Below are 24,879 nucleotides of genomic sequence, written 5' to 3'. Positions count from 1 at the left end.
AATATGCAAATTGACCATCATACCATCACAAAGATGGCAGCGCCCATAGCCAATAAGGAGGGAATATGCTAATTGACTGTCATGCCCTAAAAGATGGCGGTGCCCACAGCCACATGATGGCGGCACCCAGTCCCCTCAGCCCGGCCAGGGTGGCAGGTGCACGGCCCGGCTGGGCCGGCCCCCAAGTGGGTCCAGCCACTCCGTGTGCCTGCCTCCAGAGTCCCCTAGTCCCCTCGGACCCCCAGCCGCCCAGGGCTGGCCCGAGGCGCAGGCAAGCCTCTGATGGTGGCTACCCAGCTGCCCAGGGTATGTCTTGATCCGAGGCTCAGGTAACCAGGGCCGGCCGAGGCTTGTGCTGCTGGCAGTGGCAGCAGCAGAGGTGTGATGGGGGCGTGGCCTTCCCATGATCACTGGGTTGCCTCCCGCCCCTGAGGGCTCCCAGACTGTGAGAAGGGGCAGGCCGGTCTGAGGGACTCCCCCTCTCCAGTGCATGAATTTTCATGCTCTGGGCCTCTAGTATATTAGTATATATATACACTGAGTTGCCAGATTATTATAATCTCTGAACGCATAATAATCTGGCCACTCAGTGTATATTAGAGGCCCGCTGCATGAATTCGTGCATGGGTGGGGTCCAGCCAGCCTGGCCAGCAGGAGGGGACATGGGTGGTTGGCCGGCCTGCTTGCTGGTCAAACTCCTGGTCAAGGGGACAATTTGCATATTAGCCTTTTATTATATTGGATATACACTGAGTGGCCAGATTATTATGCGTTCAGAGATCATAATAATCTGGCCACTCTGTGTGTGTGTGTGTGTGTGTGTGTGTGTTTGTGTATATTTGTATATATGTGTATACACACATACACACACACACACACACACACACACACACACTAGAGGTCCAGTGCACGAAATTCTTGCACGGGGTGTGTGTGTGTCCCTCAGCTCAGCCTGCACCCTCTCCAGTCTGGGATCCCTCTCACAATCCAGGACTGCTGGCTCCCAACCGCTCACCTGCCTGCCTACCTGATTGCCCCTAACAGCTTCTGCCTGCCAGCCTGATCACCCCCTAACCACTCCCCTGCCAACCTGGTCACCCCTAACTGCCGTCCCCTGCTGGCCTGGCCACCCCTAACTGTCCTCCCCTGCAGGCCTGGTCCCCCCTATTGCCCTCCCCTGCAGGCCTGGTCCCCCACAACTGTCCTCCTCGGCATGTCTGGTCCCCCCCAGCTGCCCTCCCCTGCAGGCTTGGTCACCCCTAACTGCTCTCCCCTGCTGGCCTGGTTGCCCCTAACTGCTCTCCCCTGCTGGCTTGGTCGCCCCCAACTGCCCTCCTCTGCAGGCCTGATCCCCTCAACTGCCCTCCCCGGAATGTCTGGTCCCCCCCAACTGCCCTCCCCTGCAGGCGTGGTCACCCCTAACTGCTCTCCCCTGCTGGCCTTGTCGCCCCCTAACTGCCCTCCCCTGCAGGCCTGGTCGCCCACAACTGCCCTCCCCTGCAGGCCTGATCGCCCACAACTGCCCTCCCCTGCTGGCCATCTTGTGGCGGCCATATTGTGTCTGCATGGGGGAGGCCATCTTTGACCACATGGGGGCGACCATCTTGATGGTCAATTTGCATATTACCTCTTTATTATATAGGATATCAAAAGAGTGTCATTACTATTGTTAATGGACCTAGTCAACAATAAATAGGCCTGACTTTGTCAGTAAGAAAGCAAATTGGTAACATGCCTGGGATTGGCAATTGATTACTAGTCATGTGTATGGGTATGCATGCTTAAACATGGGTCACACGGAGGGACAGGAGGCATTGTAGATATTCATACCCAGCTCTTTGTGTGTATAATTGCAATAATGCTTTTTTATTTTATTTTTTGTTATTTATTTAATAATTTTGTTATTTATTTATTTAGTAATTTACTTATTTAATGTTTTTTATTTTATTTTTTATTATTTAACTTTATGATGGTTTCTTTAGATGTGGAAAATAAAGATAATTAATTTGTAATTCTGGAGAAATGTGGTAATTAACAGGTCATCATTAATCCGAATACTTCAGATTAATTATTACGTGTTTTAACTTTTTAAGGAATGGAAAGATGATAAAGCAGTTGTGGCCTTTATGTCTTCAAGGGTGAAAGGTTTCTATTTCTTACATGAAGTGTGCTGTATCTAGGGTTTGGAGTCTTGAAAAGCTTCCTGGCCAGTTGTAGGTATAGAGGTAGTAGATACCTTGTCATTAGTGGCTGGCTGAAACTGCTTGATGAGTCCCTTAACACTTGAAAGTTCCTTACAGTGTAATCCCCTTCTTGACAAAATATTTTCAAGGTTAATAATATTTGCTGTTGAGAATCCCAAAATTACAACAACACTCCGTGCTGTTTAGCCTTCCTTACTGCTAGGGAACAGTCCCGCGTAGGGGGCAGCGGGGTGCGGGGAGGCAACTTCCATCAGGTAAGTGACCCATGGAAAATTCTTTTTGGGAACTCAGTTATAAAGGGAAGGAGATAATGCATGTGGGTCCATTGACCTGAGAGGTTATGATAGGAGAGGGATCATTTGGGGTCTGGCAGCCAAGACAGTGGCTCCCTGAGGCTTAGCAGCTTCCTAATGGAGGCAGAGGCCACAATCCCTTGACTACCCATTTCTGTCGGATTATTCTGACAATCTCAGCCTAGAGTTTCTTCTGACTTTCCAGTAATCCTGTGAGCCATCTATATGCTTTTATAAATGTATTTTGTGCTTAAACTGGTGACAGTGGATTCTGTTATCTTCAACTAAAACCATGACCCTGTGCCTGTCCTGAAACAGCTGAGCAAGGACGCCCTGCTCCCAATCTGCTCTAGGCATGTCCAGGAGGATCCTCAGTTTCCCTGCTCCATTCTTAGATGGGCTGGGGCAGAGGGCAGGGGTACTGAGGAGAGAGAATTGTCTTTCTCTTGAGAGAGAGACAAGTACAGCTATAATGTTCTCTGAGTGCAGACAGCACCTCCTTCCCCCAGGGCCAAAGAGGAAACCAACAGACCTACAAAGAGCCTGTACAGTAAGCCGGGGGTTATAGCCATTTCTCTGAAGCCAGCATAACTGCTTTCTCTATCCCACCCCTCTGAACTTGGAGGCCTCTCATCCTGGATGCAAATCCTGCTAGTCCAGAGAGTTTCACCTTTCTTCTTCCATCCCTATTTCCCCAGCTAGCAAGGACCTTCTTGGAAACCTATTTTGATGCTGAATGCAATTCACCTTTTATTGAGTTAGGTATAAGAAATACCTACCTTCACCTGGCTGGCTTGGCTCAGTGGTTGAGCATTGACCTATGAACCTAGAGGTCCCGGTTCGATTCCCGGTCAGGGCACATGCCTGGGTTGCAGGCTCGATCCCCAGTTTGGGGCATGCAGGAGGCAGCTGATCAATGATTCGCCCTCATCATCGATGTTTCTATTTCTCTATCCTTCTCCCTTCCTCTCTGAAATCAATAAAAACTTATTAACAAAAATGGAACCAGAGACATAGAAGCATCAAACAGACTGTACAACCTATGAGGGAAGGTGGAGGGGATGGTGTGAGCGGGTAAGAGATCAACCAAAGGGATTGTATACATGCATATGAGCAAAACCAATGGACATAGACAGTAGGGGGGTGAGGGCTTGTGCTTGGGGGAGGGGGTGGCGGGGCAGAGGTCAATGGGGGAAAAAAGAAGACTCATGTAATACTTTAAACAATAAAGAATTTAAAAAGAACGTATTAAAGAAAGAAAGAAATACCTACCTTCCCCTTTTAAACCAGGTGGTTGGTAGTGATGTGTCTTGAACATGTCTTTGACTCCCACTATCCTCACACAGGTTAGCTTTGTCCAGTCTTATTGCTGGCCATGCTGGCATTAAGGCTTCACCTGGTGTACAAAACCTCTGGGTCTATGATTCTGCTGTCTGGCCTCACTGCTCACATGTGTAGAGGCCACCAAGCACTGGCAGGTTCCACGGCTCATCTCCTAACTACCTCATGTCACCATGTGACCAGCTGCCGGGGCTTTGTGGACTGGGGCTGCAGGTTCTGCACCAGCCCACATATTCAGCACTTACGTTATGGATTGCCTGGCATCCTGCAGAGGTAGTTCCACAGCACATCATTCTCTTCCTTGCGTTTATGAAGTCATTGAAAACACCCGTTGACAAGTGCCAGCTCACTTCCTTTTGGACACGCTTAGGACCTCATGCCACTGCAGTAGTATGTGTACGGAGCTACAGCTAAGGGAATTTGGGCCAAAAGACTATTCTTTTTCATGAGTTTAGAAAATTTCTAGTACTTGCCCCATAACTATAGCATGATAGAGGAAGGAGGCACCAGTTAGCTTCCATATTGAGTGTCATCTGCTTTCACAACACTGAACGCTTACCAACAAACCATGGGATGTTTGTAGTTAATTAATATTCATGGTCTTCTCCCTGTCTTTCTTCCCTTTCCACTGCCAGCAAAAACAAAACAAAATAAAAATGCAGACTCTACCATAGGACCAAATTAAAAATTCTGCTTATCTTAGACTGTATTTCCTTTTTCTTGTGATACAGACAAGTAATCAAACAAACAAAAAAATGACATAATCCATCTAGCATAGCAGCTAATGTGACCCAGATACAGATCTCCCAATAGAAGATTTTTACTTATTTTTCAAGAAATTGGTATTATAGTTAGAATAAAGGAGGCATAAGTACCAATTAGCTCCATCAACTGCAACACTGGATCTTCCCAGTTGACTTCTCCCCATTCCAAAGCTAATGTGCCGACTTGATTTCCCCCTGTAATTGGTAGTTATTTAGTTCTCAGGCTGGATGAAGGACATATTATTCCTGTTTATTCAAACCTCACTGTTGTCTGAGGTTTGTGGAAGGTGAGATCTGTGGTTGGTTGTTGCAGGAGATCAACAGTGTTGCTGAGGACCCTGGTTCTCTCTGTCTCTCCTGCTGAGTACACAGCTTCAGTTCATCCTAAATCTGGTTCCCTTTGTGGTTTCAAGGCACTATGGACTAATGTGTTTTATTTATGTCCAGGAGTAGAGAACCTCTCTAACCATGGAAGTAAATGCTTATCCTCAGCCTTTAGTTGGACCTTGTCCAAGTGAAGTTGGTTGGATCAACTTTAGGCATGTACCAACCCCTGGACCATTAACACTTGCCAGGGAATTTCAGTGCTTGGGTTGGGCTCAAACTAATTCTAACCCTGGAGTCCATTTATCAAGCTCAAGAATTAATCAAAACCGGAATCTCTTGAGAAGAAGGAAGGGGAAACTGTTTTGTGTAGATGATGGACAGCACCCTCTACAAAAATGTTGATTCCCTCTGACTCCTTTCCGTGACTTTCTAGCTCATGCAATAGGCAGAACAATTTAGTAGTATAGTTACAGTTATAAATGTGTTTCTCCAGCTCAAGTCACCAGACAAACTGGTTACTTAAAGGTGGTCAAGACACACACTTTCTGAGACTACTTTCCCACCAAAAATATTATTTCCCCTAGCAGTCTCACATCAGTGAGGTTTGAATTAATACTGCTCAACATTTCCTGGTGATCCACCTGTGGGATATTTTAACAACAGTATCCATAAAAACATGCTAGCATCTTTGGAGAAATGCATTAACTTCCAATAAGGTGATTACTTCAGTTAGGTGTTACTACAGAACACTGTTACTGCTCTCCATTATTTTTCCACCAGCAAACCTTACCTAGATTTCCTTCAACAGCTCACTCTGTTGACTGGCTTGCAAGTGGAACCAGAAAAGTCTCGTGGGAAGATTCCTGGAATGGAGTCAAAGAGGCCCTACGTCTGTGGTAGTTTCCAGTCTAGCTGGTGTGTCCTTAGAACTGTTATTGGGTCAAGACTTAACGCCTTCTAAAAACAGGAAAGCTGAATATCAAATGTCGTATTTGACAGGACCTTGAATATTTAATGCAGAAATATTTTAAGCAATTGAAATTTCTGGCCTTAATTGTTTTGGGTGGGGGTCTTTGTTGATTATTGAAATTAGCATTTAAAAAACCCTTGTGCTGTCTTGCGTGGTATATAGAAAAGTGAAAATAAGTCCCCACTACTAGGACTAGCCTTTTATGTTAGGGGAATATCCTGCATACTTTTAGAACTAAACACATTTGCAGGTGACTGATGTTGGCTCACAGTGTCACGGGGTCGCATGAGGTGACCCATCAACATGAAGTTGGTGATGTTGAGGTAGCCATCACTCCATGTGATGAGGTAGACACAGCCACTTAAGAACGTCAGTGCACATGTTTATTTGTCCTCCAGTTGGTCATTGTTTATCTTAAAGAGACAGGCCTTTGGTCTTCACTTTTCACCTCTCTGAGGTTCCCCCCAAAGAAAAAAATTCAAGAATTGAATGAGAAAGACACTTAAAGACAAAGGTAGAGGGCATGTTTAGGCTAACAGTTTAGAGGTGTTTATTGTCTGTTAAGAAGGGGCATGTGTAGTGTGACCCTCTCACAATGGGTGTCGCCTGACATTGGATTCTGATCACAGCTTTGTGTTCCTTGCCTGTAGCAAAGTGTGACTTTTCCTGGTTTTGGAGTCTAATTGTAGTCTGATCAGATTTTGGAGGCACTTGGCATGAGTCCAGTTTCCAAAGTTACCTTGATATCATTTATTTATAAAAACTGGCCCCAAATTAGTAGAATTCAAACTGGATAAGATTCCATGCCAGGAATGTTGTTTTTTTTTTCTCTTGATGTATACTATTGGAATATGCCTGAGAATATTGTCTGTTCCTGTACCATTGCCCACTCCAACTCACAATTCTGTGGGCAGAGACCGAGTAGGAATCAACAGAGATTGCATGGGGCTTCTTTTGGAGCCACCTGCCACCAGGCTATGTTAGCATCAACCATGAGACAAATGCTTTATAACTAAAGTGAAATTACAACTCTTCTTTATCTTTCCTCTAATAAAAAGCACCCTTTTGAAGAAATATCTGTGGCTTAACCAGCTAATAACTCAGTAAACACTTTTGAACTTATTACTACTTTCTTTTAAAATCACCATTATTTCTTTATACTTAAAATTTATATTAGGAGGTTTATAATTGGAATTGATGGTCTCATCTCTAACCCTGTAATGAATCTATAGAACCGTATGGAATCCCAGTGGTCTTGGTAAGTATGTAATTCTACCTCGCTCAGCTTGGAATCAAAGAATATACTGCCTGTCAATTCAGGCTGCTCACTGAGTGCTCACTTTGGCCGGGCACGGTGGGCAGTGCTGGCAGGACTCAGAAGGTGTAGCACAGGGAAGGATGTGTGCACAACAGACTAGGGAATGTGACAAAGCTCATGGGGCGGTGCTTCCTCCTCTGGGAGCAAAGGAAGTTTTCATTTGTCCTGGTGGTAAGTCTGGAAAGGTTTCACAGAGAAGGTGGCCTTGAGTTTGGTCTTGAAGAAAGTTTGCCAAGTAAAGGTTGGGTGAGGGCTTTCGAGGCAGCGGTGCAGCAGGAGCGGATAGCAGGCAGGAGTGTGCCCTGCTTGGGGCAGGTGGGTGCTGAGGGGCTGGGGGCGGGCGGTGGAGAGGCATGCCTGGGCCCAGGGGGATTGTGCATTGCAAGGAGCCATTGAAGATTTTTCAAGCGAGAAAATGACATTCTTCCCTAACACCACATGCTCTCTTCCACTAAAATCTCCACAAATTGTAACTGATTTGGGTAGAAGTTGGAGGGTGAAAAGCAAGCTTTTTGTTTTTCTATCTTTTTCTTCCTCTGTCATTAGTTAGTGTAAGGATTATCAGGAGTCAACCAGTTTTAGGGCTTTTTTAAAAAAAGGCATTTATTGTATTTTACATTATTTGCTAGATGTTATAATAATGAATGCTGCATTTGAAACAATCCTTGCATTTTCACAGTCCTTTGTATCACAGGTATTAAATCCCTGTTTTTATCTTAAAATTTGTACTTTTGCCTGTTTTCAAACATGGGAAAATCTCAAGAATGTTTTATTCTTGTTTGGCACTTCTTCTGTTTTAAGAAAAACCCTCAAATTGTCTCTATTTCCTAGGCTTACCAAGAGGTTAAAGAGTGAGGCCCTGAGGTCCGACTTTACAATAGATTTGAAACATGAGGTATGTCATGGTTTATTTGGTTAAAAGTCTCAGTAATCAGGATCTCATGTCTTCTGATATAAAAGGTGTTCTATATTCCCTAATAGCGCATCCTCCCCCACCACCCATGCATCTCTCCTCACCGAGGTCATTCCACTCTGGCCAATCTGGATGAAGTTGTGTCTGCTGGTGCTTGCTCATCAGCTAATTTCTTTGTGTTTTTGTAGGTTCTCTGAGTGTTCTTGCTCCTTTGGAATTTTGTCTCACAATCCTCTGAGTCCTGCATTGAGGTCCTGGCTCCTCAGCAAGGATTTATACTTGCTTTTGATGCCAGTTGTACTGATGTGGGGCCACTTTAAGTCCCTCTGAGGTGTTTGGACCACATAAGTGGCACAGTTAGGGAGGCCTAGCTTTTGGTTACAAAATCCCAGAGGAGATTTGGAGGTGGTTTCCCCTCCATCTAGCTCCAGATTCCCAGCTCTGTGTGAGGTTTGCTGTTAGACACCCCACCTCGGTGGGTCATAGGCTGCCTGCTCGGAACTCAAATCAGAAACTCCACATCCCAGAGGAAGGCTGTCGTCCTTGGTGTCCTTGTCCCAGGTTCTCACTCTTGCATTTTTGTCCTTATAAGCTCCACACTTTTGTGCCAATTTAGCAAGCCATTTACAATGATTTTAAAGATATTTTGTCCACATTTGTCAATGTTTTCAGCAAGTTGGGTGGTTAGGCTATGTCATTACCATACTGCAGGAAACCAGTCATGATAATATTTTCTTGCATCTTTCTCTGTGATGTTTGGGAATCCTCATAATAGCTTCTCTACAATCTATCTATATAATAGAGGAATATGCAAATTAGCTAGGATGCCGTAATGTCACGACCGAACAGCCGGGACCTGAGGCTGCATGGCGCCTGGCCGGGGTGAGGGACCTCAGGCCATGCCCCCTGCCCCGCGGGGCTTGACAGGGGACCTCAGGCCATGCCCCCTGCCCTGTGGGGCTTGACGGGGGACCTCAGGCCATGCCCCCTGCCCCGTGGGGCTTGACAGGGGACCTCAGGTCACGCTCCCCATCCTGGTGCTGGGCTGGGGGACCTGAGGCTGTGCCCCCTGCCCGGCAGAGATGGACGGGGACCTGAGACTGCACCCCACACCCGGCGCTGGGCTGGGGGACCTGAGGCTGCACCCCCTGACCAGAGGGACTTGACGGGTGGGGCCAGCTGTGTGTGGGTCTCCTGCATTTTTGAAGCACGTGTGGGTGGTGGGCAGGGACTTGACTCTAGGTCCCGCGGCTCTGACAGGAGGGAGATTTTCATTAACATTTTACTAATTTTCTTTCATCTCTGACACTTCTATCATAGAGAAAGGGCAAATAGCAATATTAAAATATTTCCTCTAATTAATTCCCTTTTAACGTGCATGAATTTTGTGCACTGGGCCACTAGTTGCTTATAACAACTTTGGAATTTTTTTCAGGTCAGGATATTGATTCTTAGTGTATTGTCGTTAATAAAAGATAGGTTAGTACATATGGAATTACTATTTTTGTAAGTAAAGAGCTGTTGAATATTGACAAATTGACATGTTTCTATCTCAGATGGCCTATAGAAAGTGTGATTGCTCTTCCTTGAACTGTTGCATACCTTCTCATACTTGTGGCGTTGGTTGAGTTCTTTCTTTCACTGCTGGTCTCCTGCCTTCTGACAGATTGCCCTCTACATCTGGGACAGCGGTAAAGGACCTCCCCTTACTCCAGTGCCTGAGCTGTGTACAGATGGCGTGGACGCCCACTGTGCTACCACATTCCACTCTTCCCTCCCCCTGTGTGTAAGTAACAGAAGACAAACTTCCTTGCACATCAAAGGATAATGTACTTGCTGTGCATATGTTTTCCCAGCACTTTACATACTGAAAAAAAAAATGTTTGTTGTGCCCCAGGTAAGAACTGTACATCATGTTTCTATTAATACCAGCCCTCTAAGGTAAGCACTGTCACCACCCCATTTTACAGAGGAAAGAGGGAAGCACTGAGGAATCCTTGTTCGAGGTTGCACAGTGACCAGCACAGCCTCCTCCAGAGCCTTCATGCAGCATTGCCATGCTCTTCAGAGTCACTTCTTTTGTCGATGATATAGCAAGTGTTTATTGGAATACCTAGTCCGTTTCCTAGAAAGACAATTTCAAACATTTCCCATGATACCCACGCCTCTCCTCAGCCCATCTCATTACTCTCTCAGCTGGTGACCCCACGTTGATCTCACCTGACACTGTCCAGAACATCCAGAATGAACTTCCTCCTTATGGCAGCCCTCAGTCCAGTCCCCAGGACAAGCCTGAAGGCCCCGAAGCTCACTAGGTTGTGACCAGTTCTTGCTCATAAGGAAACATTTACTCACCACCCTCAAATGTTATCTGTTATTCTCAGGTCAGTCACACAGAAATCTGTGTGTTGCATTTTGAAAGATGAATGTATGTTTTTTCTCTCTCTTACTCTCCTACACACACACACACACACACACATACACACACACACACACACGTACAGCAACAATGGGGTGAATCTATAATGTTTGCTCAATTGTAGACATTATACTTGCTTGTTCTTTAATGATTGTCCTAGGGAATCTAGTGGGGAGGGCGACCTCCTAGTATCTTGAGTGACATGACAAAGCTGTGGTTAGATGTCATTATGTACCAATCCCAAGTGATGTAGGAGGCATGACTGAATTTTATTGAAGGCCTAAACAGCTGATAAAGCAGTCAGAACACCAAGGATGCAGCCCATGGCCTTGGGAGTGAGTTGTCCACAAATCTCTCTATGTGCCCCCTTTCATTTGAGTGATCAGCTGGACTGGAGCCAGCTCAGGGCTCCAGCCCTCCCCACCATCAGATGTTTGAAGTAATTCTACCTTTGGCATAGGACAGAACAGCAGTGTAGCCTAGACTTGGGTAGACAATTAAGAGGACCATAAAAATACTTTAAACATCACAGAAAGTTCAGGCCCACCAAAGGGAGTCATCTCTTATTTTACACTGACATCCCCTTAGTTCTGTCCTTTTGTTAAAATCTTTATCAACCAGAACAAGGAAAGGGAATGTGGCTGACATTTATTGGGCACCTCTGGTGTGCTTAATAAAAGCAGCTGTACTGGTGGTTACTTTCCCCGCTTTTTAAATGGCAGACTGAAATTCAGAGAGCTGAATGGACTTGTCCAGATGACATGTTGTATGAGTGGCAGAGCTAGGATTCCAGTCCTGGTCTGGCTGACATCAAAGCCTTCGTTTTCAGTGGAGCTACAGTTCCTTTTCCTCCTAAAACTTCTTCCTAGAAACAGGAAGATGTCCCTGACACTAATGCATTTGACCTCTAGAGCATGTGAGATCTGAAGTGGGTAGGAAGTTAAGATAACATGCACTCATATATGCATCTATTTTTCCTTGTTTTTTAGGGAAATCCAGTGAAGAAGGAGGATATTTTTGTTGCAGTGAAAACGTGCAAGAAATTTCATGATGATAGAAGTATGTTTTGGGTTTTTCGTTTTTATTCAATTTTTAGATTCCGAATTGCCATCTTTAAAAAAGTCAAAACCAGATATCAATTCAAGAAAGGGATAATGATACATATATTGATGAAGTGAATAACCAACATTCCTCATCATATCACTTCAATCACCAAGAACAATTAGAAAGGACAAATTTATATTGGAAGCTGAGTGGTTCTAACCCTTCTAACTACTATTTAAAGCAGTGTTTTAAATGGGAAATGGACACGCTCAGCTGTTGCAATCTAGGAACACTATGTGAATAAGAATGCGTTTTGCAAAACAGTGTCCTGTTATTTCCATGCACAGTCTCTGAACTGTTTGAGAATATTAGATGGGATTTCAATGTGACCAAGAAGGAATGTTTCTTAAAGACTGTTCCTTCTTTTTACATTTATTTCAAATGCACATATTGGAACTTTTAAGATGAATTTTCTCATGAGTAAATATGTAAGAGAAAGGGGGGAAAGTGCCTTGTAAGCAGTGGTCCCTTCATAAGGAAGTCCTGGCATGCAGGTGGATGTTTTTATTCAAATTTTCCATCATTACAGAATTCTAAGACATTGATATCAATTAAAATGTGGTTATAATCAACAATACCTTAAAATAGGTTAACTATAAACCTTTATGTTTACCTAAAAGAGTCATCTTAAGTTCCAAGTCATATTAAATCAGCCTAAATAAATATAGCATTCATTATATAAGGAGTCATAAAATACTATTAAATTCAATGTAGCAGTTAAATTTTTAATTTATCACAAATTTAACCTAGATTTAATATTCTTTTGCTTTTTTCATAATCTGGAATGGCTTTGTGGGATGATTCTTGAAAAATATCTTTCACAAAAAGTATAAAGGAAATGAACTAGGCTGCTTTTTTTTTTTTAACAGCAAACAGAAGTGTTTGAATTAATGTATTTTACTTGGATATTGAAGCTGCTCTTAGAGTAGTGAGTGCTTTGATATTAAAATGTTAACAACGGTGGTGGAAGTGATAATGGTGGTGATGGTGGTGGTGAGGATGGTAGTGGTATTTTCTCTTTTGAAACATATTTTTCAAGTGATGGTAGTAAAATTAGGGACCATCCCTATTATATTTTTAATGTGTTACAGAAATGAAAAAGTTGCTAATTTTAATTTTGTAGTTTTGAATAATCTTATTTTATTACTCTTATTTGTATAAGGTTGAAATAATCTTTTAAGATATCCATCTGATGCTTTTGTATTTTATTTTATTCTTTTAATTTTATTTATTTTATTGTTTAAGATATTACAAATAGTAGTACATATATCTCCTTTCCCCCCCAATTGAACTCCTCCCAGCCTCCCCTACCCCCCGGCACTTGCCCTCACCCCCCGCCCCCCACCCAGTGTCTTGTGTCTATTGGTTGTGCTTATATGAATGCATACAAGTCCTTTGGTTGATTTCTTACCTCCCCAACTCTCCCCTGCCTTCCCACTGTAGTTTAACAGTCTGTTCGATGCTTCTTTGCCTCTATCTATTTTTGTTCAACAGTTTATAATGTTCACAAAAGAGTGAGATCAGCAGTGAAGGAGGGTTCCTTTTTCTCTGCATCCTCTCCAGAACTTGTTGTTTGTTGATTTGTTGATGATAGCCATTCTGACAGGTGTGAGGTGGTACTTCATTGTTTTGATTTGCATCTCTCAGATGATTAGTGACTTTGAGCATGTTTTCATATGTCTCTTGGCTTTCTGAATGTTCTCTTTTGAAAAGAGTTTATTTAGGTCCTTTGCCCATTTTTTGATAGGATTGTTTATCTTCCTTTTGTTAAGTTGTATGATTTCCCTATAAATGTTGGAGATTAAACCCTTATCGGAGATAACATTGGCAAATATGTTCTCCCATGCAGTGGACTTTCTTGTTGTTTTGTTGATAACAGAAGCTTCTTATTTTGATGTAGTCCCATTTGTTTATTTTCTCCTTAGTTTCCATTTTCCTAGGAGCTGTATCGATAAAGATATTGCTACGACAAATGTCTGCTATTTTGCTGCCCATGGCTTCTTCTAAGATTTTTGTGGTTTCCCATCTTACGTTTTTAAGTTCTTTATCCATTTTGAGTTTATTTTTGTGTATGGTGTAAGTTGGTGGTCTAGTTTCATTTTTTTGCAAGTATCTGTCCACTTTTCCCAACACCATTTATTGAAGAGACTCTCTTGTCTCTATTGTGTGCTCTTGGGTCCTTTGTCAAATATTAATTGAGCATAATGGCTTGTGTCGATTTCTGGGTTCTCTATTCTATTCCACTGGTCTATATGTCTGTTCTTGCGCCAGTACCAGGCACTTTTAAGAACAGTGGCTTTGTAATACAGCTTGGTATCTGCTATTGTGATCCCTCCAACATTGTTCTTCTTTCTCAAGAGTGCTGCAGCTATTTGGGGTCTTTTTTTATTCCAGATGAATTTTCGAGAATTTGTTCTAGACTAGATCTTTGAAGTATGCCATTGGTATTTTAATGGGGATTGCGTTGAGTTTATAGATTTATTTGGGTAGTATGGACATTTTAATGATGTTGATTCTACGAATCCATGAACATGGTATATTCTTCCATTTGTTCATGTCTTACTCTATCTTTTTTTTTAGCATCCTGAAATTTTCTGAGTACAGGTTCTTTGTCTCCTTGGTTAAGTTTATTCCTAAGTACCTTAATTTTTTGTTGCAATGGTAAATGGGATTACTTTTTAAATTTTCTCTTTCTGTGAGTTCATTATTGGTATATAGAAAAGCCATAGACTTCTGGCTGTTAATTTTGTATCTTGCTACATTGTTGAATTCATTTATTAAGTCTAGTAGTGTTTTGATGGAGGCTTTGGGGTTTTCTATGTACAATATCATGTCATCTGAGAATAAGGACAGTTTTACTTCTTCTTTTTTTCCAATTTGGATGCCTTTTCTTTTTTCTTCTTGTCTGATCGCAATGGCTAGTACTTCCAGTACTATGTCAAACAGGAGTGGTGAGAGTGGGCATCCCTGTCTTGTTCCTGTTCTTAGGGGAAATGATTTTAGTTTTTGCCCATTGAGTATGATGTTGGCTGTGGGTTTGTCATATATGGCTTTTATTATGTTGAGATATGATCCTTCTATTCCCACCTTGTTGAGAGTTTTTATCAAGAAAGGGTGTTGGATTTTGTCAAATGCTTTTTCTGCATCAATGGATATGATTATATGGTTTTTATCTCTCAGTTTGTTTATGTGGTGTATCACATTTATTCATTTGCAGATGTGTACCATCCTTGCATCCCTGGAATTAATCCCACTTGGTCATGGTGTATAATCTTTCTAATGTAATGCTGGATTCAATATGCTAGAATTTTGTTGAGGATTTTGGCATCTATGTTCATGAGGGACATTGGCTTGTAATTCTCTTTCTTTGTATTGTCTTTATCTAGTTTGGGGATTAGGGTAATGCTGGCTTCGTAGAAAGAGCTTGGAAGTGCTCCTTCCTCTTGAATTTTTTTGAATAGTCTGAGAGTGATAGGTTTTATTTCTTCTTTGAATGTTTTTAAAACTCCTCTGTGAAGCCATCTGGTCCAGGGCTTTTGTTTGTTGGAAGTTTTTTGATTACTGCTTCAATTTCCTCCATAGTTATTGGCCTGTACAGATTTTTTGATTCCTCCTGGTTGAGTTTTGGAAGGTCGTATTTTTTTTTAACAGTATGTCCATTTCTTCTAGGTTGACCAGTTTGTTGGAGTAGAGTTGCTCATAGTATTTTTTTATGATGCTTCGTATTTCTGTGGGGTCTGTTGTTATTTTACCTCTTTCATTTCTGATTTTGTTTATTTGGGTCCTCTCTCTTTGCTTCTTGGTGAGCCTGGCTAGAGGTTCATCAATCTTGTTTATCCTTTCAAAGAAACAGCTCTTGGTTTCATTGATCTTTTGTATTTTTTTTTTGTTTGTTTCTATGTCATTTATTTCCACTCCGGTCTTTATTATTTCCTTCCTTCTGCTCACACTGGGCTTTTCTTGTTGCTCTCTTTCTAATTCTTCAAGTTTCAGAGTTAGATGGTTTATTACCAGTTTTTCTTGTTTTTTGAGGTAGGCCTGTAATGCTATGAACTTCCCTCTCAGGATTGCTTTCACTCTGTCCCAAAGATTTTAGATTGTTGTGTTTTCATTTTCATTTGTTTCCAGGATCGTTTTTAAATCTTTGATATCTTTGGTAACCCACTCATTGTTTAATAGTATGCTCTTCAGCCTTCAGGTGTTTGAATTTTTGTGATTGTTTTTATTATAGTTGATTTCTAATTTTATGCCATTGTGATCTGAGAAGATGCTTGATATGATTTCAATCCTCTTGAATTTGGAGATATTTTGCCTTTGTCCCAATATGTGGTCTATCTTTGAAAATGTCTCCGGTGCTCTTGAGAAGAATGTATATTCTGTAGTTTTGGGGTGGAGTGTTCTAAAGATGTCAATTAAGTCCAACTGATCTAGTGAGTTCTTTAGGATTGATGTTTCTTTGCTAAATTTTTTGTCTAGAGGATTTATCCAGTGATATTAATGGGGCATTAAAGTCTCCTACTATGATTGTGTTGCTTTCAATCTCTCCCCTGATATCTTCCAGAATTTTTTAAAATGTATTTGGGTGCTCCTGCATTGGGTGCATAAATGTTTACCAGAGTTATATCCTCCTGGTGTATTGATCCCTTTAGAATTATGAAGTGGCCTTTCTTGTCTCTTGTTATGGTCTTCACTTTGAGGTCTATTTTGTCATATATAAGTATTGCTACCCCAGCTTTTTTTTCATTTCCATTTGCCTGATACATATTTTTCCCTCCCTTCCCTTTCAGTCTGTGTGAGTCCCTTGTTCTGTGGTGGGTCTCCTGTAGACAACATATATATGGGTCATTTTTTTTAATCCATTCAGTCACTTGATGTCTTTTAATTGGAGCATTTAATCCATTTACATTTAATGCTATTATTGATAGGTACTTGTTTGTAGCCATTTCTGTACTTTATGGCTGTGTTCCTTCCTCCCTTTCTATTTCTTCTTTTTATAGCATTCCCTTTAGCATTTCTTGCATTGCTGGCTTGGTAGTGATAAACTCCCTTAGCCTTTTTTTGTCTGCAAAGCTCCTGATTTCCCCTTCAGTTTTGATTGATAGTCTTGCTGGATAGAGTATTCTTGGATTCAGTCCTTTGCTTTGCATCACTTTGTATACTTAATTCCATTCCCTTCTAGCTTGATGTGTTTCTTTTGAGAAATCATTTGATAATCTAATGGGGGATCCTTTGTAGGTAACTCTCTGTCTCTCTCTTGTAGCCTTTAAGATTCTCTCTTTTTTGTTAACATTTACCATTGTAATTATGACGTGTTTTGGTGTGGGTCTTTTGGGATTCATCTTGCTTGGGACTCTTTGTACTTGTGTAACTTTTTCTTCCCCATAACAGGGAAGTTTTCTGTCATTATTTCTTCAAATAGATTTTCTAATCCTTGCTGCTCTTCTTGTCCTTCTGGCAGCTCTATTATATGTATGTTACTTCATTTTGTGTTGTCCCAAAGCTCCCTTAGGCTCTCCTCCTGCTTTTTTATTTTTTTTTTTTATTTTTATTGATTTCAGAGAGTAAGGAAGAGGGAGAGAGAGAGATAGAAACATCAATGATGAGAGACAGTCATTGATTGGCTGCCTCCTGCACACCCCCTACTGGGGGTCGAGCCTGCAACTCAGGCATGTGCCCTTGACCGGAATCGAACCCGGGACTCTTCAGTCCACAGGTCGACACTCTACCCACTGAGCCAAACCACCTAGGGCTCTCCTCCTGCTTTTTAATTTTTTCTCCAGTTGCTGTTCAGATTGGGCTTGTTTCTGTAATTTCTAACTCACTAATTTGGTCCTCTGCTTCTTCTGGTCTACTGTTGAAACTTTCCATTGGTGTTTTTGATTGTAGCTGTATCACTTTGGATTTCTTCCTGATTTTTGCATAGGTTGTTGATTTTCTCATCCATCCGGTTTATGAACTGTATGACCATTACTCTGAATTCTTTTTCTGTTATGTTGCATGTTTCTGTTTCATTTATATCCTTTCTTGGCGAGTCTTCATTTTCTTTTTTCTGCGATTGTTTTATTGTCTCCCCATTCTAACTATCACCAGAAGGTCCAAACGCCAAGTTGCATGGGCCTGGGCCATGTGCAGTGGGAGCTTCACACCTCCCAAGTGTCACTGAAGAGCTCTGACACCAAGACATGTGGCTGCCGTGGGTCGGTGGGAGCCACACTTGCCCAGGATCAGAGTCACCAGCGCTCAGTGTGGCCTTGTGTGCGAAACTAGAATCAGGGACCCTGCCTGCACCATGCTGGCATGTGCCAAAAATCAGAGTCCCCTAGCATGCGCCAGGAGTCAGAGTCCCCCTGTGCCCATGCCGAGAATAGAGTATCAGAGTCTTTGTTGCATGGTGCAGCCTTGCGCCGAGAATCAGGGTCCCTGTGTGGGCATGCACTGAGAATTGGTATCACTGGGAATCAGGGATCACATGCGCACATGAGAAACAGAGTCAAGTCACTGGTGATCAGTGCTGCCTTTCACACGGAAAATCAGGGTCCCCAGTCTGCTTGGGGGGCCGGGTTGCACAGCCATCCTGTGTCAGCAGGAGGTCCACTCCTGCACTGTGGGAAACAGACTTTCATGTGTGCTTGCCCAGGATCAAAGTCAGTTGGCACAGCTGCCCTGTGTGGGCCTGGGAAGTGGTCACGCGAGTGTGCGCTGCAGGAAACAGACTCCCAGTGTCTGCACACCCAGGCTCAAATTCAGGTAGAGCAGCCGCCTTGTGTGGGCAGGAGGCCTGCTTGCACAGAGTGGGTCTAGCAGTTCCTATGCCATTGCAGCGGGCCTGTGGGGAGGGGGATGGGCTCTGTGACTCACAGAAATCTGCTGCCGGGATGTCTGGATTCTTGGTGTCTGTGGGTCTGCAGCTATGGTCGCAGGTCTTTGTCCCTAGTGGCTGCAGGGTCCCGGTTTGTGTCTGAGACCAGACTGGGTGGTGCTGAGGCTAGGATCCTAGTCTCAAGCAATTCTGTTTTTCAAGATGGCATGGTCTCTGTGCCCACATTGGCCGCCCCCGGAGTCTTCGCGGTGGAAGCGGGGTTTTGCCGTCTAAGACTGTCCAGTTTGGCAGCCCCCAGAAGACCTGCAGGATCTAACTGTCCCTCATTCTCTCTCACACACACACCACACACGTCCACACACTCCTCTATCACTCCCTCACTCTCTCACACATTCTCCCTCCCTACCTTCTTGCCAGTCACCATCTTTTTCCTCAATGCTTTTGTATTTTAATTTTGAGTCAAAGTCTTTAAAAATTAAAGAATCTTAAAAGTATGTCAGGAGCATTCAACACCCTCCCACCCCGACCCAAAGGCAGGTGCATTTATTGCTGCTGTTAATTTGGATCTGGGGGTCAATGAAACCTAAAAGGCCTTCACAGTTGGGTTTCTGTGACAAGCCCTCTTTAAACTTGGACTTGTTTGTTTGGAAAGATAGTCTAAGGCAGCAGGATTTTAGGGATTTTGATGTCCACTGGCTGGATGGAAGTGAAGCCCGACACGTCCCTGGGCTCTGCCTTCCTTTTTTAAGTCTAGTCTAGCCACCAGTTGTGACAAAGAATTATCCAGTAATCATGTTAGTTACAACGACAGTGCCTCAGTAACTGCTTTTGACTGCTATCTTTTTTACATTTTCTGGTATGTTTTTCCACATACATTCTGTCATCTAATTTCATGTTGAATATTCTTTGTGATGTGATAACTAATGTTATTCACTTGATATTCTAGAGAAAGCTGAGTATAGATAGACACAACTGGCCCAAGTTCCTGTGGTCTATTGATAGGACAGCTGCAGCTCGGGTTTTCTGGCTCCAAATCCCAGATTCTTTCTGCCATGACACAGCTGTGATCTCCTTGGATGTATTCCAAACCTAACACTTGATAAATTCTATTTGATATTTGTGTTGATGCTCTGCTATGCTCAAGGTCAAGTTTGACTTGGACAGATGCTGTGGAAGTAACCTTTATTTTCAGCAACACTGTGGATAGCCAGGAACTGAAATTCACAGATGATCTCAAATATAAATCAAGCAGGGACTTTAGATTGCTAACCTGTCCAAGCATATTACATCTGTAGTTGAGCAGGATACATGGATTGGGGTATATATTTTTTTCTTTTTTCCTTCATGTGGTAGAAACACTTGAAGTGACAAAGGCCAAATGGCAATGAAGGAAAATAAGACTGTGTTTGTCTGACAAATTGAGAGTGGGCAGTAGCGTTAGTGAGTTATCTGGTGGCAGGTTGTCGCTTGTGGGTATCCTGCCCCCAGGGACTTGAGCCTAAGTGGATACTAGTGACCTCCCCAACTCCTGGCTCCTTATAATGTTGGCCACCCCCAGGGAAAAGGGTGAAGGATGGACATTCTGTCCAAGGCTCTAATCAAGACAAGGGAAAATATACATTGAACTCATGGCTTTATTCCTATAAAGCCAAGTTCCAAAATTTTTTAAAAAGTTATTTCACCTCCTGAATTTTTTTTCCCTATCAGTGAAACTAACAATTATGTAACTGCTTATGTCTGGATTCTGATTTAAATGAAAAAAAAATAATCTTAGAACTCGGGCAGCAAAAGCATATTTTGTTTTTTAGCTTAAGTAAGAAATACATGTTGATACCACTGAAACATCAACACTCTGAGATGCAAGCATTGAGTAGGGTTTTAAGAAATTATAAGAATTATATAAAGCAAGGAAATTGGGCATAGCATGTCAGATTATATTTAAGCAAGGAGATCTCTGGAATTTAATATTCAGCACGATCACTTCCTCTTGGGTTAGTGTTCTTCCCTATGTGATGTGAGCTGTCAGAAAACATGAAGAATGTTCTTTGCATCATTTTGCCTGTATGCATGTTGCAGGTATCTCAGGGCAGCCACGGTTCATGTTCACCGATGGTTGATTGTGAGATGCTCCCCTGCCATCTCCCTCTAATTATAGAGGTTAAATTGCTATTGGCTCAGCCCTTAGTTTCTTTTCACGACTTCCTGAGCTCCTAAAAATAAATACTTTATCCTTTTTAGGTTAAAAAATTCCCATTTGATATCTTTACTGCAGTGATCTTGTCTAGAAGAGGAGGATCTGAACAAACTTATTAAAAGGAGTTTGTGGTAGGTGTGTTCTCTGATTACTGTAGAGAGGCTGACAACTGCTGCCCTACAATCTGCTAATTTAAAATGTGAGGCTTGGATTAAAATGCAGCAAGGGGCAAGGCTACACCCTATGTTAAGTGGAGTGATTAGATTAATTCTTAAAGAGAGGAAGGGAGTCAGGTGTTGGCTCGTTCCGTTCTCCCCTGGCTTTGGAACAGGTGAAGGTATCCCAGATTGCCCTAAAATGTTTCAGATCATCCATGAGGGATGCTTTACAGTCTTCCATCCACCTCATCTCTACAAACAGGAATTAAAACACAGTTTAGGCAGGTATCTCTAATTTTGTGGTCATTGACTTGCATACTGAGACAAAAATAGGTCTGTTTGTCAAAAACAGCAGATTTCATAAAATCAAGAATCATTCATAGTTGATTGTGTGGTGGTTTTTGTATTGTGTTCAAGTGTCAAGTTCATTTTCATTTGGAATTTGAGTTTTGCAGGTAAATTAACTTGGGGTAAAAATGTGTGCTCCTTGCCTCATAGTGAGACACTGCTCTTCCGCCACTAGACTGGAAGGGCATGTGGAAGATTTATGCCTTTTGTGCAGTGAGGTTTTGTTGTAGTCCAATTTTTACTTTGTTCCAATTATAACTTATCTTGCAGCAAACCTGGAAAGAGGCATTCACTGTTGTTTTATTATATGGTAGAAAGTATGGTTCTCTACCGTATAATATCAAATATCTGTTAGCTAATGTGAAAATGATATATTATATCATGTAACTATTCTGAAATATTTTTCAATGTTTAATATCTTTAGGAAAGCACTACTTGAGTACTATATAAAATATTTTATAAGTAATATAATGAATTCACTTTAGAATTCAAATAATGCTAATATAATAGACCCATATTTTTAAAGTGTTAAATAATTTAGAATCAACACTGGTTAATTAAAAATAAAGCCTTAACCTGCTGTTATACAAAACTTAGCCTTAGCTTGAAATTCTTTGCAATTGGCACGTAGGACAAATCCACATGAGTTATAGTGACAGATAACACAAACTTTTTAATGCTTTTGGTATTATAGAGTCATAACACTTCATTATATTAAAATGGTTAGTTTATTTTTAAATGATTGGCAATAGGGATACCCATCTTGTACCAAAGAATGAATCACTGTTATGAATAAAACTTTCCTTTACACTAGTTCCAAAAATAGCTGTAGGCTTCTTGTTGGAATTTCTGCAAAATTTAATCCTCATTTAACTATTTATTAAGTACCTACTACATCTCAGGCACTGTACTAGTTGTTGGGGAACCAGTCATATAGTAATTCTGACCTTTAGTGAAATTTTTTTTTCAACTGAAAACTGAAACAAAGAATATAAGTAAAGAGCTAACTCACACTCAATTTTTATTTTTATTTCATTTAAATCAGCTAATTGAGAAGAAATACCTATGCTGTTTAAGAAGGCTTATTAGAGCCAATAGGAACTGACAGCTAAGGGCTGAGAAAAATGGAAGCAGAATTTTTATGGCTTGTAAAAGTGCTGGGGACTGAGGAAAATTCTTGACCTTTCCATCCTTATGAATTGGGGAACATTTCACCCAAGAGTGGGAATATTTAGTGGCTGCAAGCTGTAGGGAGCCCTTTCTGGGGTAAGTCCTCTGCTCATCATGTGCAAAGCAGACTGCCAGGGCAATGTCATGATGAAGATTTTTGTTGTGCTAGAATTTGGAAGTAGAACAGTGTAGATTATTTTTTCCCATAGCAGCCATATCATTTACTGCATCTTTGTTTTGACTTGGAGAAATCTTTGTATCCACCTTTTTTTATGATTGCAGAAATTTATATTTTAATGTATAAAATAATATTTGGTGGGTTAGAATAGGTATTTTGGAGATAATAGCAAATACCCAGAATTCATAGGTCTTTTTCTTTCTTAAAGTTGGTGAATAATGGACTACAAAATGGTGCACCTTTACATTTATGTACAAAGGCTATCTGAGTTTGACTTAATTTGTTGATTTACATAGCCAAACACTTAAATTTGGCATTGGATCGGCAGTTTTTGCATATAATTTATTTTTATTTGGTTTGGAAAAAAGAAAAAGATCTGATAAAGTCTTAAAATATTGACCTGAAGACTTGGTTTATCAGAGTTGAGATTCTTAAATTAATAGGGTATAAAATCTAGGTAGGATGGCTTTTTCCACTAAAACTACAACCGAAGCCCCTTATTCTCCTTAATATTTAGAGTTTCAGACAGTAACCTAAAAAAACACACAGAAGCAAACAATTACTTGGATAGTTGGTCAAGTAAATTAATATCAAATAGTGATCAGGCAGAATTCTATGTCAGGCGTGGATACAGAGCTGTCTTTTAACATCTCACCATATAATGCAGAAAACCAGGAGAGTTTTTTGTTGTTTGTGTTTATTGTATTAAAACAATTTATTTGTTAATTATGGAGTTTTAAAATCTGTAATGGTTTTCAAGATCTTATTTCACATATTTCAAAAGTACAATAATAACATCAGTCATTATATGTAGTGATTCCCAATGGTAGAGTTGGGACCACCCTTTATAGAGTTGGGTGGTCGTATTGGAATCTTTGGGTGGGACAGTGTAGTTTGAAAAGATACCCTCCCCCCATTTTAAGAGACAAAATAGCATTTCAGTCAGAACCACATCGACTATTCTCATCTTTGGAAGTAATTATATTTTCTACTTCCCTAAAAAGCTTTATAAAAATCCACTTTCGAATTTTAAATGAACTCAATTGGGCAAAGAGAAAAATTAGTTAAAATTAATTAAATGCAACAGTATAATCAGAATGTTGATTATATACTGATTAAACACAATAAGTATAATTAGAAAATTTATTATTGTATGGAAGCAAGTGTATTTATCATCAGGAATAAAAAGTGCTTGGCTCTAGAGTATATTGAAAATGGCCCAGGAAGAGGGTTTTATTCATGTGCATATGGCATTTCTCAGGGTAGAAAAGTGAGCTCTAAGGCTTGGAACACCTGAAAAAGAACAAGTAACAGTTCTCTTTATAGGGGATTGTGCTGCCCCTTTGATATTCTAAGCTTTTCTACATAACTGTGTCAGTGACTATCACTTCTCTCATTTTTTCAGTCCCCATTGTAAAGCAGACATGGGCGGGTCAGGCCAGTCTCATTGAATACTACAGTGACTATGCAGAAAGTTCCATTCCTACAGTGGATCTGGGAATTCCTAATACAGACAGAGGTGAGTCCTTCATTCGTACCGCTCCTCTTAATCAGCATGTCCATTCTGCAAATAGAATAAATTCAACTAATAATAAAATGGAATATCTTATAGATGCTATAATTTTTGGCTTATGTAAGTTTTTTTTCTTTCTCTCTTCTCAACGTCTTTACTCATAGATATAGGCTGATTTTTTTTTTTTCAGATTAAGCACTGCATTATAAGTACTAAGACAGGTTATAAGTTTTTAATAAGCCATATTGATATGACTGAGCACATGATAATTATGATCAAGTTTGAGAATACATTTTTCATACCTTCAGAATTCACTGTGGCCCAATGGGATGTTCCAAGTGAATTTATCATCTTTTCGCCAAAGCTTCTCCTCATTTAATTTTAACAATTTAACCAGCCAGGATATTATCCAACTGCTGTATACCAGCCTAGGTTAGATGCCAGGGGGAGTAGGAATAAAGCTGATAGTTTCTATCGTCAGGAAACTTATGGTCTGAGCTTGTTTTGTGTGTATCTTTGAGTAGCATTTAACCACATTCCACACTAGTTTTATATTTAGCACATTGTTGGAAGTACACTAGGTTTTCTCTTCATATTGCAGGCTTTCTAATTAAAAAAATATATAAGGTAAAGGTGAATTTGTCTTTAATTTATAAAATATATCATGTATGAAAAAAGTAGAGACAAATATACCAAACCCCCAGATTAAAAAAGAATATTTTACAAATACATATTTGATCTCCTGGACATTTTTCTTAGACCATATTTCCCCTCTTTTCTTAACATCATTATTGTTGGGAGTATTACATATGTCCACTTCCTCCCCCCCCATTGACCTCTTCTAG

General features: G+C 41.2%; 1 protein-coding gene across 1 annotated transcript in view; it reads left to right on the top strand.

Annotated features, from left to right (window-relative positions):
• Positions 1 to 24,879, top strand: part of B3GLCT (beta 3-glucosyltransferase) — a 167,132-nt gene that overhangs the window by 91,437 nt on the left and 50,816 nt on the right. The window contains exons 8-11 of the mRNA XM_028136295.2: positions 8,049 to 8,112; positions 9,797 to 9,916; positions 11,539 to 11,608; positions 23,927 to 24,040. Coding sequence (XP_027992096.2) covers positions 8,049 to 8,112; positions 9,797 to 9,916; positions 11,539 to 11,608; positions 23,927 to 24,040 — 368 coding nt within the window. The remainder of the gene's footprint in view (positions 1 to 8,048; positions 8,113 to 9,796; positions 9,917 to 11,538; positions 11,609 to 23,926; positions 24,041 to 24,879) is intronic.

Source organism: Eptesicus fuscus, chromosome 7 (assembly GCF_027574615.1).
Source record: "Eptesicus fuscus isolate TK198812 chromosome 7, DD_ASM_mEF_20220401, whole genome shotgun sequence".
In the NCBI taxonomy this organism is placed as follows: Eukaryota; Metazoa; Chordata; class Mammalia; order Chiroptera; family Vespertilionidae; genus Eptesicus; species Eptesicus fuscus.
This window is presented reverse-complemented; position numbering and strand designations above follow the sequence as displayed.